The following is a 17,327-nucleotide window of genomic DNA, read 5'->3' as shown; positions in this document are numbered from 1 at the left end:
ACACATATATAAACCGAACAGAATATAATTCGGAATCTCAGACTCTTCTTGTCCGGTTTGAACGACAGAGCTAGAAACCACATGCTACTCCATTTCAGTTAATCTTTCTCCGTGGCATCACTCGTGGGACTGCAGCAGCCGCTATACACTCTCACCCTTCATTTTTTATTCTGCACCATCAAAAAAAAACCTTATTGCGCTTTTTGTGCCCTAGATCCCGACATCAGATTAACGAGATACCCGCAGTACCAAATCTGCCACATGAAAGACCTTGAGTGGGCCTGATGGACCCTGTTGACTGTAGTGGGGTCTGTCTGATTTCTTTCACAGTGTCCATTATTTTACCAGAAAAAAGCGGCGCTCATGCTGCACTATTTTTCCAAGCTTTTCAAGCATAGATCTGAACATTACACATTATTTTTGTACAAGTTGGTTGACGGTGTTGTGCATGTAGAGAGCGCAAACAAAGGGCGACTGTAACTTTGTTAATCTTATTAATGGTTTAATTTTGACACAATAAATAAGGAGATTTTCTGTACAGTTTGTGTGTTAATGCTATAGTGTTGGCATATAAGTGACAACATTCATGGGACATAAAGGACATATTGTATTGTTACATTTCCACCGGATGCCACATAAAACACTAATTGAGTCCAACAATCGCTTTTCTTGAGCAGCGTATGTCAGCTGAATAATACTTTTCACGCTGTTTGCATACCGTTACAAAGCTTCTAAGGAACTAACATCAGATGTTAATGGCCATAACCAGTATTACTTCTAACTCCCTAAAATATAGGCACGGCATTTATATAATGGCTTCTAAACATCTCCAAAAGAAACAATGGTCCTGAATGGTAAATATGATCTTAGCGCTGGTCATACACATTACTATGCCAAGCATCTTATATGTATGGGAGTCCCTTGTTTGTACAATAGCAGATGTCATATATTGGATTTTAGCATGTCCAGTCATTTGTTCTCTGTCTCCCTATAGAAATAACCATTAAAAACATGACATGGTAAAGTCAGGTGACATTCTATAGCTATTAGCTGAACGTCTGCGTATGTATGGCACACTTTCTCCCCCACAGCAGACTCTTAAAAGGGAATACCTCACCCTTTTGAGCTCTTAATATGGGTATACAGGTTGTATACAGCTGGATATATTTAAAAATGTTTCTGTGCTGAAATAAATCTTACAAATCTCCCCTGCTATGTACAATCGTATTTGCTTTTATGCAGAATTGTTCCAGTTCATGACTACATACCACACATCTTCTGGCCAGGGAAGATACATAAGGGAATATACTAATCATAAAGAAGGAGCTCACAGCGTTTCTTTCTGTGAGGTAACATTTCCTTGTTTGTTTTATCACAGCAGCAAGTGTTTCTGCCAATCACCATCCCTGTAGGCTCATTATAAATCAAGTTGGTGATATACAAACTCTGGCGTCTGCTAAGCTCAAATGTTACACTAGCTTCATTTATGATGAGCTCACAAGTCTGGTGACCAGCAGAAACAATTGCTCCTGTGAGAAAACAGTCAGGGAAATGTGTTATCTCACAGAAAGAAACAGCTGCGAGCCCCTGCTGTGTGGTTACTATATTCACTTATACTTCCTCCACTGGCCAGGAGATGTGGTATGTGCTAATGATGATCCTGCATGATCATTACATGGTACAAAGCAGGAGCACATTTAGAAGATTATCTCAACACAGGAACATTTTCTATTACACATATCCAATTGTGGAACTTAGCATAATTCTAAAATGTATTGATTAAAATGTACATTGTTAGTGAGAAAATCTCTAAATTGTATGAGAACCGGGATGGTGATTTCATAATTTCAAACCCAGGGAAAGTAGTGATCACCAAACAAAGGATTGAGGACAACAGATGAAGTCTGAAGTGACAATAGTTTTGGGAGATGATTAAGTAGGAGGTAGGCGAGCAAGCAAGTGACCTCTATTAGAGCACTAGATAGAAACAGATTTTTCAAAAATGGAGTGGCTTTATCTTCCCCACTGGACAGTTCTACAAATCAGATCTATTTCTTCTAGTCATGCTTTGTCACACTGTGTGAGGGGCTTCTTTTGATCTCCAGTTTAGTGGTATGAGGCATTTAGCTTCTGTTATCAAATGTGCTGGTAACTTGTTTTTGCCTGGGGTAAAGGAGAAATATGATTTCTAAAGTAGTAAGCGAGCAGAGAGGTTGGGAGCTTCCTGAAGATTTCTTTGGTACAGTAAGCAACGGAGACCCAGAATGGCTTGATGATGACATAGTTCCATCAGATGTGGAATATGGTACTAGTGAAGTCCCCACATTGCCAATATTAATTCTTTTGTATCAGTCTTTTTTGAGAGATCTGGGGTCCCATACCATCTGGTAAGAATCTTGTACAAAAATCTTTTTAACTCGGTTACATATTCTGAAACTATCCATTTGTTCTAGAATAGATTGTCAGCTCATCTGCAGTAAAGGCAGTGCCCAGCTCTCTCTACCAGGCAATTATGAAGCTAGCTTTATTTGGTGATTTATTAAGGATGAGGCCAGAATAGATGCTAAAGACTGGTTTAATAAGGGTTAATGGAAACCGCAGTAATGTGTCTAGCCAAATGGGGTCTATTATTAATGGGAATATATCAGAAAAGTGGTCGCAGTGGGCTTGAAGTCTTGCATATTGTAGGAGGTTATGAAGCTCTAGAGTCCCTCAGAGTTGCAAGTTCTGTGTTGTTTGTTGGCAAAGACTTCTCTGATGGGGCTCTCGTTTTAATGAAGTAGAGAATCCTCTGGGCTACAAGGTGCACCTATCGCTGATAAAACGTTACTGGGGTAATGGTTAAGAATTGTCTTGGTGGAATTTGGGAAATTTGGTAAACATGATGTGCAAGAATCATACCTTGGTAGATGGGGTTTATTTCCCATAAGAACTGTTTAAGAGACATCTCTTTGGTTCTTCTCTCAATGTCCACATGTGATGGTGAGGGGGCTTCCTGTCTTTTCAGGATCCCCCCACCTGCATAAGGCTATGTGCGCACTGGAAAATGGAATTTTCTCAAGAAAATTCCGCAGGTATTCAAAGATTACCGCACCCGCGGTAAAAAACCGCGGCAAACCGCACCCGAAAACCGCATGCGGTTTGCTGCATTGCCGCGGTTTTGCCGTGTGCGGGTTGGGATTCAATGCAATAAAGCACACTGAAAAAAAAAAAAAAAAGTAATTTCACTCTGAGATAGATAGATAAAGAGACAGAAGAATAGATAGAGGGATAGATAGATAGACACAGATAGATAGATAGAGGGATAGATAGATAGACAGACAGATAGAGGGATAGATAGATAGATAGACAGATAGATAGAGGACAGATGCATTTCCCACGGTCGGCAGTGAGTTCACATTACCGGCCGTGGGAAATGACCGGTAATTACCTCTGCTGTCTGCTACTTTCATTCAGCGCTGTGACAGTGTCAGTCGCGGCTGGATGTAAGCAGCGCAGGACCTGTGGATTATGCCGGAGCTGTGGATTACGTCGGAGCTTTGTTTCGGGAGGGGTTAATAAAAGGGTTAACGAGGCTTGTTTGTTTTATTTAAAATAAAGGATTTTTCTGTGTGTTTTATTCACTTTACTTACGGGTTGATCATGTCAGCTGTCACATAGACGCTGCCATGATCAAGCCTGTAGTTAATGGCGGTGATCCGCCACCATTAACCCCTTGTATTACCCTGACTGCCACTGCTACACGGCGGCAGGAAGAGCCGGGGACACGCCGGTGCTGCCGCATAATGCATGCGACAGTCCCGGGGCAGCTGCGGCTGATATTCTCGGTTGTGGGAGGTGGGAGTGAGGCGGGGGACATTAACCCTGCCCCTCTCCCTCCCCAGCCTGAGAATACCGGGCCGCCGCTGTGTGCTTACCTCGGCTGGACGGTAAATATGCAGCGGAGCCCACGTTCTTTTTTTTCTATATTTCCGTTTGCTTTCTATGTGTGTTCTATGTATCTGTGTCTGTGATGTCTGTCTGTGTCTGTGATGTGTGTGTGTGTTTACTCTCTGCTCTGCTTCCTCTTCCTGTAATGACATCACTTCCCTGCAAAACCGCAGACAAGCGATGTACATTACCGGAGGTAAACCGCGAAATACCGCAGGGAATAACGCAGGAAAACGCAGTGAACCGCACAGAATTTGCTGCCTGCGTTATTCCCTGCGGGATTTCACGATTAACATTAAAGTCAATGTAGTGAAATCCCGCAGTGATGTGCGGAAAAGAATTGACATGCAATTGTTTTTGCTGCGGGAATCCCACAGCAAAACATGCAGCTGTCAAATTCCGCCCAGTGCGCACAGGATTTTTTTTGCCCATAGGTTTTGCTGGTGATTCACTGCAGAGATGTTATGAACATTTGCTGCAGCGAAACATGCAGCAAAACCGCAAAAAATCCGCGGCAAAATCCGGTAAGTGCGCACATAGCCTAAGGCTGCTTTCACACTACATTTTTTTAACATGTGTCATGAACGTTTTTTTGCTGTAAAAGTGCATCCTGTTTTTACAAAGAAAAACGCATTCAAACGCATGTGTTATTTTGCAGGATCCTGTCACTTGAAGTTTATGGGTGGGCATTGAAATCATGTGATCGGGAGTGAGGGGAACTGAACGTGATAGACTGGGAGCCGGCATCTGACAGCTGCGGACGCTGGAAACTAAGGTAAACATCGGGTAACTAAGCGAAGCGCTTTGCTTGGTTACCCGATATTTACCTTGGTTACGAGCGTCTGCAGCTGCTAGTAGCCTGGCTGCCTGCTCCCTGCACACGCTCTCAGGCGGGGGAGAGAGAGAGGAGAGAGAGGGGGGAGAGAGCGAGAGTGAGGGGGAGAGAGGGAGGGGGAGAGCGGGAGGGGGAGAGAGAGACTGATCACGCCAGGCTGGTTTCTGGGCATGCTCAGTAGAGCAAGCAGGATCCTGTCTATCAGCATGCCAGCATTCACATGCGTTTGCGTGCAGTATAGTCAGGATCCAGTGAAAAACAGTATTTGGACGCAGCTCCAAAACGCTACAATTAGCGTTTTTGAAAAAAGTTAAAAAACTGCAAGTCACTGGATCCTCACTATAATGCACGCAAACGCATGTGAACGCATGTAGACGTGAGTCCATTGCAAATGCATTGAAATGAAAACGCATTTGCACTGGATCCGTTTTTGCGTTAAAAAAACGTTCACGACGCATGTTAAAAAAACGTAGTGTGAAAGCAGCTTAAGCAAGAAACAAGGAAGACTGGCTGCAAGTAAGATAGACCCAACCCTCCGTGATATATTTGAGGATTTGATATCTTTGTGGTAGGAGAGTATAGTGTCCCATCCAGATGAAGCAAGAGAGGTAGGAAAGATTAATCAAGGAAGATAGGGAATATTAAAGAATTCTAATGGAATAATGCTCAAACACTGCCGCTTCATTCAGTGTCTTAGGAGTTAATAGAAATAGTATAGCGCAACACTTTATTAGCCCCATTGGGTCATGCAGCGATGAGGAACAGGGGGAGGCGAGGGTTCAAGTAAGGATACTAAACAATCAAACATTTATCACCTATCCCATGGATAAGTATTAAAGGGCAACTGTCAGCACGATCCAACCACCCACCCCTTCCAAACTGTTTATACAGTCATATTGCTCTCTAAAGATCAGCCATACCTTCAATTATGCATTTTGTTTATCCCCAACTGAAAAATGACAGTTTTAATGCACATGGAAAGGAGGCTTAGGTGCTCTGGGAGTATCAAAGCACTTCCCAAGCCAATGCTTGCCATGGGCTGTCAGTCAAGCAGAGGAAGGACTGAGAGGAGAATAGATTATTAATATTGATCCATAATACTAGGCTTCATAAAAAAAAGAACAGTAAAAAAAAAAAATAAGCGGCATGGTAAAAAAAGACAATCATTAACCAGCAGCTAGTGTGAAGTAGCTAACCATGATAAGGCTGGGAACAAAACGTGCTTTAAAAACCTGACTGGCAGCATTGTACATAAGAGAATGGAAACTCACTTAGAAAACTTACAGAACACCAAAAAGCAAATAGAAACTTTGCTTTAATACAATAATAACCAGAAGGTGACCTGTAATCAGCTCCAGTACTGAGGAGGGAATATAAAGAAAATAATTCAGTAAGAAAGTGGGGGATCCTGACCATTTTGCCCAGTTCTACTTCTACTGACAGCAGCTGAAAATCTGGGTAGACCTCCATGCTGCCTGCATGGGTCAAAGCTAGATACTAAAGCTAGAGATAGTTCATGCCTGAAAGTGTTGGCACCCTTGAAATTGTTCCAGAAAAATGAAGTACCGTATTTTTCGGACCATAAGACGCACTTTTTTTCCCCCAAATGTTGGGGGAAAGTTGGGGGTGCGTGTTATGGTCTTGACTATAGGGCTGCGGCCGGGAACGAGGGTGCTGCGGTGGAGCGGGTCATCGGGGGCACGAGCAGGCAGCAGCAGCGCCTGCCGTGACCACGTGGGCCCGCTCATTACATATGCACGCCCATCCTCCCGTCCATCTCTCAGCACTGAAGCCGGCACTGACAGGTGGGCTGGAGGACGAGCGGGGACGCGCGCATAGTAAAGAGCCGGTCCGCATGATCACCCCTGGCAACTACAGCCTGGAATGATCATGTGCGGCTGTATTCACTGCCCCCCGCGCGTCATAATCAGCGCGGGGTGCAGTGAATCAGTACACTCACCCGTCCCCGTGTGTGGAGCCGTCCCCCTGCAGCACGCGATGTCTTCCTGTCTGTGACGGTCAGCTGATCTGTGCTGATCAGCTGATTGGCACAGACAGGAAGACATCGCGTGCTGCAGGGGAACGGCTCAACACACACAAGTCATTGCCGCTGAGAGGAAGATGATCGGTGCTGGAGGGAGTGAGGAAAAGGTGAGTATAAACGTTTTTTTTTTTTCTCTGTGCTATAGGATACAGGCCATATACCAGGATGGTATATGAGCACGATGGGGGCATATAGCAGGATGGGAGTATATGAGCAGGATGGATGGGGGGTATATGAACAGGATGGGGGTATATGAACAGGATGGGGGTATATGAACAGGATGGGGTATATGAACAGGATGGGAGTATATGAACACGATGGGGGCATATAGCAGGATGGGAGTATATGAGCAGGATGGATGGGGGGTATATGAACAGGATGGGGGTATATGAACATGATGGGGGTATATGAACAGGATGGGAGTATATGAACAGGATGGGAGTATATGAACACAATGGGGGCATATAGCAGGATGGGAGTATATGAACAGGATGGGGGTATATGAACAGGATGGGGTATATGAACAGGATGGGAGTATATGAGCACGATGGGGGCATATAGCAGGATGGGAGTATATGAGCAGGATGGATGGGGGGTATATGAACAGGATGGGGGTATATGAACAGGATGGGGGTATATGAACAGGATGGGGGTATATGAACAGGATGGGGGTATATGAACAGGATGGGAGTATATGAACACGATGGTGGCATATAGCAGGATGGGAGTATATGAGCAGGATGGATGGGGGGTATATGAACAGGATGGGGGTATATGAACACGATGGGAGTATATGAGCAGGATGGGGGTATATGAACAGAATGGGGGTATATGAACAGGATGGGAGTATATGAGCAGGATGGGAGTATATGAGCAGGATGGGAGTATATGAGCAGGATGGGAGTATATGAGCAGGATGGATGGGGGAAATATCAATAGGATGGATGGGGGGTATATCAATAGGATGGGGGTATATGAACAGGATGAGGGAATATGAGCAGGATGCTGGTATATGAGCAGGATGGGGGTTTATAGCAGGATCATATACAAGGCAGGAGGATCATTACCAGGATGGGGTGCCTTAGTAGAGAATTTGGGGACATTACCCCCATAACAGTGTCAGCAGCAGATCCTCGCCCCATAACAGTGTGTCACGACCACATTTTTTTGCTTAAAGTTTTATTTTCCTATTTTCCTCCTCTAAAACCAGGGTGCGTCTTATAGTCCGATGCGTCTTATAGTCCGAAAAATACGGTATTTCTCCCAGAAAATTATTGCAATTACACGTTTTGTTAGACACGTTTATTTCCTTTGTGTATACTGGAACACACACAAAACACTGAGGGAAAAAAATTTAAATTAGACATCATTTCGCACAAAACTCCAAAAATGGGCCAGACAAATACCGGTATGTTCGTATCCTCCACTTAATATTTGGTTGCACATCCTTTGGAATAAACAACTGCCAACAATCACTTCCTATAGCCATCAACAAGCTTCTTACACCTCTCACCTGGAATTTTGGACCACTCTTCTTCTGCAAACTGCTCCAGGTGTCTCATATATGAAGGAGGCCTTCTCCAAATACCAATTTTAAGATCTCTCCACAGGTGTTCAATGGGATTTAGATCCAGACCCATTACTGGCCACTTAACTCTCCAGCTTTGTTGCCATCCATGTCTGGGGGCTTCTTGATGTATGTTTGGGGTTATTGTTCTGCAAGACCCATGATCTAAAGCCCGCTTTACACCCTGCAATGTATTTTACGATGTGTCGGCGGGGTCACGTCGTAAGTGACGCACATCCGGCATCGTAAGGTATATTGCAGTGTGTCACAGGTACGTGCGATTGAACTGTAAAATGTTCATCGCACGCACGTCGTTCATTCCTCATGGATTAAACGTCAGATTGTTCATCGTACCCGGGGTAGCACACATCGCAGTGTGTGACACCCCGGGAATGATGAACAGATCTTACCTACGTCCTGCGGGTGGGTGGCATATTTACGTCCCGCTCATCTCCGCCCCTCCGCTTCTATTTGCCGGCTTCCGTGTGATGTCAGTGTGACGTCGAACGTCCCTCCCACTCCAGGAAGTGGATGTTCGCCGCCCACATCGAGGTCGTATGGAAGGTAAGTATGTGTGACGGGGGTTAATCGTTTGTGCGGCACGTTCAACAAATTGACATACGATGGGGGCGTCGAAAATCGCATAGGATATCGTATGCGAAATTGCAACGTGTAAAGCAGGCTTAAAACACAATCCCAGCTTTCTGACACTGCACTGCAATGCAACCCAAAATCTTTTGGTAATCTTCAGATTTCATGATGCCTTTCACATAGCCAGCGGCAACAAATCAACCCCAAAACATCTTTGAACCTCCATGCTATTTGACTGTAGGTATCTTTTTCTTTTTTTGTAGGCCTCAATCCGTTTGCAGTAAAAAATAGAATGATGTGCTTTACCAAAAATCTCTATCTTGGACTCATCTCTCCACAAGACACTTTCCCAGAAGGATTGTTGCTTACTCACATGCATTTTGACAAACTGCAGTCTAGCTGTTTTAGGTCATGTGTTATTCAAACATAGTTCGTGATAACACTGATGCACCCTGAGCCTGCAGGACAGCTTGAATGTTTTTGGAGCTTGATTGAGGTTGCTTATCCACCATCCGGACTATCCTGCGTTGCAACCTTTCATAAATGTTTTCTACCATCCACGTCCAGGGAGATTAACTACAGTGCAATGGGTTGTAAACTTCTTGATTATGTTGTGCACCATGAACAAAGGAACATCAAGAACTCTTGAGATGGACTTGTAACCTTGAGATTGTTGATATTTTCAACGCTTTTTATTCTCAAGTCCTCAAACAGTTCTCTTCTCCTCTTTCTGTTCTCCATGCTTAATATAGCACACAGACACACAATGCAAAGACTGAGTCAACGTGTCCCCTTTATATCTGGTTTCAGATGTTATTTTCATATTGCCCACACCTGTCCTTACCACATTTGAGTTTGAATGAGCATCACATGATTGAAACAAAGTTGCTTACTTACAATTTTGGAAACGTGTCAACAATTTTGTCTGGCCCATTTTTGGGGATGTGTGAAAATATGTCTAATTTGCCTCTTCCTAACTTTTTTTGTCTTGTTTCAACACACACAAAGACAATAAACACGTGTCTAACGAAACAGGTGTAATTGCAATAATTTTGTGGGAGAAATACTTCCTTTTCCGGAACAATTTCAAGGGTGCCAACCCTTTCGGCCATGACTGTAGCTACCTAGTGGTTCAGAGAGCCTGTAGCTATAGATATCTGACCAGAATCTGAAACCATATTCATGTAGTAAGTGTAAAGGCCGCTTTACACGCTGCGATATCAGTACCAATATCGCTAGCGTGGGTACCCGCCCCCATCTGTTGTGCGACACGGGCAAATCGCTGCCCGTGCCGCACAACAATCGCCCAGACCCGTCACACTACTTACCTGCCCGGCGACGTCGCTGTGACCGGCGAACCGCCTCCTTTCTAAGGGGGCGGTTCGTTCAGCGTCACAGCTACGTCACTGAACCGCCGCCCAATAGAAGCGGAGGGGCGGAGATGAGCGGGACGTAACATCCCGCCCACCTCCTTCCTTCCGCATAGCGGCCGGGAGGCAGGTAAGGAGAGGTTCCTCGTTCCTGCAGTGTCACACGGAGCGATGTGTGCTGCCACAGGAACCAGGAACAACTTAGTTACTGCTGCAGTAACGATATTTGAGAATGGACCCCCATGTCACCGATGAGCGATTTTGCACGTTTTTGCAACGATGCAAAATCGCTCATAGGTGTCACACGCAACGGCATCGCTAATGCGGCCGGATGTGCGTCACCAATCCCGTGACCCCAACGAGTTCGCATTAGCGATGTCGTAGCGTGTAAAGCCCCCTTTAGATAGTAGAAACTTATAAAATACAAACACTGCATTTTAGTGCTTCTCACACAGAATATAGAAGCCTTTTTCAATTATCAGCTTCGGTTGTACATGTGAAAATAATTTGTCTCTGTCCATATCATTTTATCAACATCTATTTCAGTCAATATTAGCAGCAACTAGTTCAGTTAGGCACCTAATATTAACTCATCCCATGATTGAGAAGATTATTTTATAAAAACATGAGGAAAGGCACAGGTTCTTATTTTAAGTGCACCGGATCGACATTTATATGTAGCAATAACACAAGTTACGTGCTACAAATCACTGTAACTCTAGTCTATATAGGCCAAGTATCATGAACGCTAATCATTTTATGACTGTAATGACTGGCACATGACAATGACATGTTCAGGACAGGCAGACACACCTGTCACTGCTCAGCAGAGTTGGGTAATCATCTGTCATCCTCTAGGAATGTCATGTACTAAAGAGAATACAGCCAGCAAATGTGTGTATCTTGTTTCTTGTACCTATGACAACCTCATCTGAGAAGGTCCTTACATAAAGGAGTGGAGATAACATTTATATGCAGTTATAAAGGGCGGCATCTTGTGACATCAGACCGTTCTCTGCGCACATATCTTATGTCACATGCTCGAGCAGCTGCACCGCTGAGGGGTCACACCCACGTAAGGGTAATCAGCCACGGGCATAGCGGCACTAATTCCTCTTGGCCTGGTCAGTCACTATCCATTACAAGGACTACAAAATTACTTGGAGATCACTAAGGAAAGTTCCTTTTAAATGTGGGCATGTAGGTTATGTCCTGTCAAATGCATTAAATTATCCATAGTGTTGATTGTGTTGCCAAAAGTGGTGTTCCTTACCTCTGACCCTTAAGGAATGAATCGTGAATAGCTCAGAAGTCTAGGTGGTGGAAAAATATGTCATACGAGCGCTCAGCTCTGCTGATCAAGGGAAACGGCGAAGTTCACACTTCCATTTTGATATTCTGATTGGTTGTGCCAATTTTAGAAACAAACAGAATAATACAAAAAAACAGTTCCATCACACAAGGAGGCAGAGGGTATTCATCGATTAATATGGGGTCCGCCTGGGTTCCTCATTGAGTCAGTTTTTAAAGTGGAAACCAGACAGACCCCGTAATAATCAATGGTGCCCATCTGCTTCCATTCACATTATCAATGCAATGGTTCAGCTTAGTAAATAAATGCGGAACAAAAAAACTATAAGGCTATGTGCCCACGGGGACAGTGTCCTGCGGTTATATCCACAGGACATTCCACAGGCGCTCCCAGAAAACTGCAGCAAAACTTCTGTCTGTTTCCATGCTGCAGATGTATTTCAGAATGTCCTGCGGATATGGTGCGGGCATTCTGCATTGAGGATACAGTACCATGGCTTCAGCACTGCATCCTCAATGCAGAACAAGGGCTGCAGTGATCGGGGCGTTCATATTACTTACCTCCATCATGCAGCACCTCGCTTTCCAGCGGCCGGGTCACTGTCAGCGTCTGGTGCACTGTGCTGGAGAAGGTGGGCGGGCCTGCACTAGCTCCGGCTGTCACATGACTGGAGCTCGTGCAGTCCCCGCCCACCTCTTCTCTCCTGTACCTGGATCGACAACGCTCCTGTGCACCGGACGGAGAAAGTGACATCCTTGCCTTCTATCAAGGCAGGTAAGTATATGGGACCCTGCGGAGAAGTCCGCAGGAATGATTCCCATGCTGCTGATTTTTCCGCAGGGAAAGCCGCATTTATTCCGCTGCGGAAAAAAACGCAGCGTGGGCACAGCAGTTCCCAAATGCCATAGAAATGGCTGGGGAGTAGCTGTGCTGCAGATTTTTGAAAAATCCGCGGAATTTCCGAGAAAAAAACGCGGCAAATTCCGTGCATTTTCCGCAAAGTGGGCACATAGCCTAAATGGAAGCATGAACATAACCTTAGAGAACAAAGGAATATGTATGGCACTACATTTCGAAGACACGTTTCATGTTTGTATTTACATTCTTCATTTGGCGGTGCACTAGTCATCACCCCCCCCCCCCCCACCGTAGATTGTAAGCTCTCACGAGCAGGGTTGTCTTTTTTCCATACTCCAATTATTGTATTTTCTATAACTTATTTGTTTGTATATGAACCCCTGAATTGTAAAGCACTGCGGAATATGTTGGTGCTATATAAATAAAGATTTATTTTTATTATTATTATCTCTCAATAAGGCCTAAGACACACGGCGAGAAAAATGGTGCGAGTGGAGTGCGATAAAACATCGCATTCCATTCGGACCAATATTAGCCGGTGTGTCAGCACACATGAGCGATTATTTTCTCAGCCCTAATCGGACCGAGAAAACAATTGCAGCATGCTGCGACTAATGCGAAACTCTTTTTCTCGCACCCATTCAAGTCAATGGGGCGAGAGAAAAATCGCACTGCACTCGCAGTACACCGGTGTACCACGAGTGCAGTGCGAGAATGGAAATCCTTCCCTCCCCTCCTCCGTGCCGGCCCTCCCCTCCTCAGAGCCGGCCCGCCCCCCGCAGCTGATGTCCGCTTGCACGATCAGACCTCAGTCGCAGAGACACTCGGATGACACTCTGCTTTGCTGTACTGCCAGCGTGAGCCAAGTGTCATGCGAGGGGATCGCAGTAATCCCCGTGTGGCCCCAGCCTAACAGACATCTAATATCTTATTAATATCTTGACAGCAGCTTCCTGCCAATCCCCTGTATTCAAAGTGACTGGGGTAACATGGTGGCTCAGTTGACTACATAGATATCTGGAGGTGCAGAAAAAAATAAAATATCTAAATAGAATTATGTTTGCAACGTTCCAAGAATTCCGATTTCCTCCTTCACTCCAAATATATGCACGCTAACAAAGCTTCCAATAAATTCAACCCTAGTGTGGGTTTTAAAAGAATCTGTTATTAAGACCAACTGCTTACCCTTCCCCCCAAACTGCATATGCATGCAGGTCTTTGAAATGTACATCCATCAACACCTTCATATCTTGTATCTGTTGCTGCATTTTCATTCATATGAAAATGAAGTGTCAAAGTGCTCTGGGCATGACAGAGCACTTAAGGAGCTTCTGCCTCATTAGCTTGTTTCCCCGCCTATCATGAGTCTCTTGAGCTTGATTGATAGCGGTCTGTGTAAGGTCAGGCAACAGGATAGGAAATCAAACAATGAGCTATCATTCAAGCTCAAGAGGCAGGGAAACAACTAAGGAGGCAGAGAAGGCAAGGTGGCGCGATTGTAGTTTTTGTATTAATAATTATTATGGAATCAATTATTTTAAGGCAAAATTAAATTAATTTTTTATTTAGTTTTTATTTAATTATATTTTTAGTCAAACACTGGGGGCCGCCATCCTGGATTTGCTGTGTGTAACAACAGTTACACACCTCAAATACGGCAGCCCCTGTGCATAAGAGAGGATAGTCGGCCTCCGACTGTATCTCCTGCATTGAGGCTGCTCCCTGTTCTGACCTGGACACTCCTCCTGGGCTGTCCAGATCACAGCTCTGGGAGGAGACCGTTGCCACCTTTGTGAAGCCCACAGCATATGCTGTGTGCTTGCCTTTCCCCCTGTCATCACTCTGTACTCAGCACGAGTCAAGCAGTGACAGGAGAAGTTGACTAGTCACTAGGTTGACAGGAGTAGCTGCCGGAAGTGGAGGTTCGGGAAAGGACGGTGATCACAACTGACATTGGCTGCGATCACCACCAGCTCCTCCTGTCACTGTACTCAGAGCAGTAACAGGAGGAGCTTCTGAGACACCAGACTCACCAGAAGAGATGCTGGGAGCGGAGGTAGGGTGAATACCGGTGGCAGGGAGCAGTGATCACAGCCCAACATCTATAGTACAATGACAGGCTGCAGATCACCGCTCACCGCTGTGTTCAAAGCAAAGCAGAGAAATCATCACGCTGCTGTGCTCTGAACACACTGACACAGCTATGCTATATCACTGCACACTGTTATAGCAGAGCTATGTACTGTATGCAGCACTATGGAGCATAGTATTGTGGAGCACTGTATATTATGGGGCACAGTATTAAGGCACGCGGTATACTATGGAGCACTGTATATTGTGGAGCACTGTATATTACGGGGCACAGTATTGTGGAGCACTGTATATTATGGGGTATGGTATATTATGGAACAAATTATTTTTTCATATTTTGCTCCAGTAAAAAATTATAATACATTAAAACATTAATAATTTATATTTTTTTCATTTTTTTTTTTATGGCACCTTCCCTTTAACACCTCATCTACATATCATCCAGACCACTTAACACCTCATTTGCATATGAATGGGAATGCTAATTTAACAGAAATGCAGTAACAGATAGAAGATATAAAGGTGTTGATTGATTTGCATTTCAAAGATCTGTATGCCCACAGATGCATATGTAGACATTTTGCTACCCATTTGTCTGATGGAATTCACTGACGCACTACCTAAACAAGGAGAAATGGAAATGATCTTTGTGAGTCAAAGGGTATGCAGCAATCAATGAAAGTGTGAATATAGGAAATACATCAATCCTACCTCATAAAGAATGGAGACATGGACCGTTCATCTTCTTGAGAGCTGTAGAAAAAAAAAAAAGTTAGCATGCGTTTTATACATCCATACAAGACAAAAACGGAGGTTTGTTCATTTAGCAAACTTATCAGATTATCTTGTACCACAAGAGTTTCTGCACAAGTTCAGTATGCCACCTGCTGGTGAGGAGCTTGTCTGCAATGTGGCTGGGCAAATTTTATATTAATAATAATTTAATCATTTATATAGCGCTATTAATTCCACAGCACTTTACATACATTGGCAACACTGTCCCCATTGGGGCTCACAATCTAAATTCCCTATCAGTATGTCTTTGTAGTGTGGAAGGAAACCCACGCAAACACGGGGAGAACATCCAAATTCTTTGAGAGCGGATTGTTGATCCGTCGGCCCAATGTAAGTCAATGGGGAGCGGATCGGGGAAGAGAGAGAGAAAGAGAGAGAGAGAGAGAAAGAGAAGAGAGAGAGAAGAGAGAGAGAAAGAGAGAGAGAAAGAGAGAGAGAGAGACAGAAGAGAGAAAGAGAGAGAAAGAGAGAGAAAGAGAGAGAGAGACAGAAGAGAGAGAAAGAGAAAGAGAGAGAAAGAGAGAGAAAGAGAGAGAAAGAGAGAGAAAGAGAGAGAAATAGAGAGAGAAATAGAGAGAGAAATAGAGAGAGAAAGAGAGAGAGGGAGAAGAGAGAGAGAAAGAGAGAGAAAGAGAAATAGAGAGAGAAAGAGAGAGAAAGAGAGAAATAGAGAGAGAAAGAGAGAGAAAGAGAGAGAGGGAGAAGAGAGAGAAAGAGAGAGAAAGAGAGAGAAAGAGAGAGAAAGAGAGAGAGAAAGAGAGAGAGAGAAAAAGAGAGAGAGAGAAAAAAAATTCCCGAACCCGGATCGTGCAGCCGGATTTCCAGATCCAGGTCGGATCCGGATCGGACGCTGAAACCGCGCGGATCCGGACTTGTACTGTTCGGGTCCGCTCAACACTACTCAGGACCCCAGCGCTGCAAGACTGCAGTGCTAACCACTGAGCCGCCCTATATTACATGTGTTATCAGGTCACTATACATTTACTTTACACTGAAAGAAAATGGAATATTCTACACGGCTCACTATCCCAAATACACATGGTAACGCACTCATAGCGTATGCGATTTTCACACACAGCAGTTTTTCAACATTTTTTAATGCAAATAAGAACTTGCACCAATATATCTTCTTATCTAATATCCCTAAATACACAGACACATAACAAGTCATTTTTTTCACTGCAGTCTTTCTAGGAGACACAATACGCAAAAGAATATTTCCATCACATGTCCAGACATGACAGCTTATGTAAGAGACAAGCTCATGTAACATCTCGGCGATGATTCACTGCCGCACAAGAGGCATAACGGGATGTAGTAGTAATACAAAAGGTTAATACATGACAGCAGAGCAATTCTAATATAATCTCATTACATAACACTATAAAGTGAGTGTATACATACACATGGGCATGAGTCCACGAGTGGCGACGTTCCCACGCTAGCACTAGATGGACGCAGCAAGTGTTGGGCGTCTCCTGTCGTCTAAGAACACCGCAGCTGTTCCTTACAGCAGGCACCAGACATCCAAGGTCACTCTTACAGCCCAGGATAGGGGACTGGACTGAAAGTCAGAGCCCCCAACTGCTCAGCTATATGTTTGTGCCCCCCCAGAGAGAATGGCAGTAAGCGCCAAACAATAAGATATGGCTTCCTTCTTGTAACCCAGCGTTTTAAGGCTCAGTGTCGTTGAAGTTGCCCATTGTGTTGCTGAGCAGAATATTTTTTTTAGCTGACAGTCCTTGAGTCTAAAATGAGAGCGTGCATCTGCCAGGGTCACCGAGCCGTGGAATGTAACCGTATACAAGTGTTTACTATACACACTGCAAGCTGCTCCCAACTCACTGGGTCAGCCATGCCAATACAAGTAGGACTTTATTCTACCTGAAACACCCTAAAAATACACTATAAACTTATGGTGCCATACACCAATT

General features: G+C 44.4%; 1 protein-coding gene across 5 annotated transcripts in view; it reads right to left on the bottom strand.

Moving 5' to 3' along the window:
- The window catches only part of FAM13A (family with sequence similarity 13 member A), a 344,313-nt gene that overhangs the window by 85,154 nt on the left and 241,832 nt on the right, over nucleotides 1-17,327 (bottom strand). For all 5 annotated transcript variants that reach the window (XM_075351136.1, XM_075351152.1, XM_075351144.1 and 2 more), the window contains one exon: nucleotides 15,310-15,351. In XM_075351136.1, the coding sequence (XP_075207251.1) occupies nucleotides 15,310-15,351 (42 nt within the window). The remainder of the gene's footprint in view (nucleotides 1-15,309; nucleotides 15,352-17,327) is intronic.

The sequence above is a fragment of the Anomaloglossus baeobatrachus genome, chromosome 1, assembly GCF_048569485.1.
Source record: "Anomaloglossus baeobatrachus isolate aAnoBae1 chromosome 1, aAnoBae1.hap1, whole genome shotgun sequence".
Taxonomy (NCBI): Eukaryota; Metazoa; Chordata; class Amphibia; order Anura; family Aromobatidae; genus Anomaloglossus; species Anomaloglossus baeobatrachus.
Note: the sequence above shows the minus strand (reverse complement) of the source record. Positions and strands in the feature narration are given on the sequence as shown.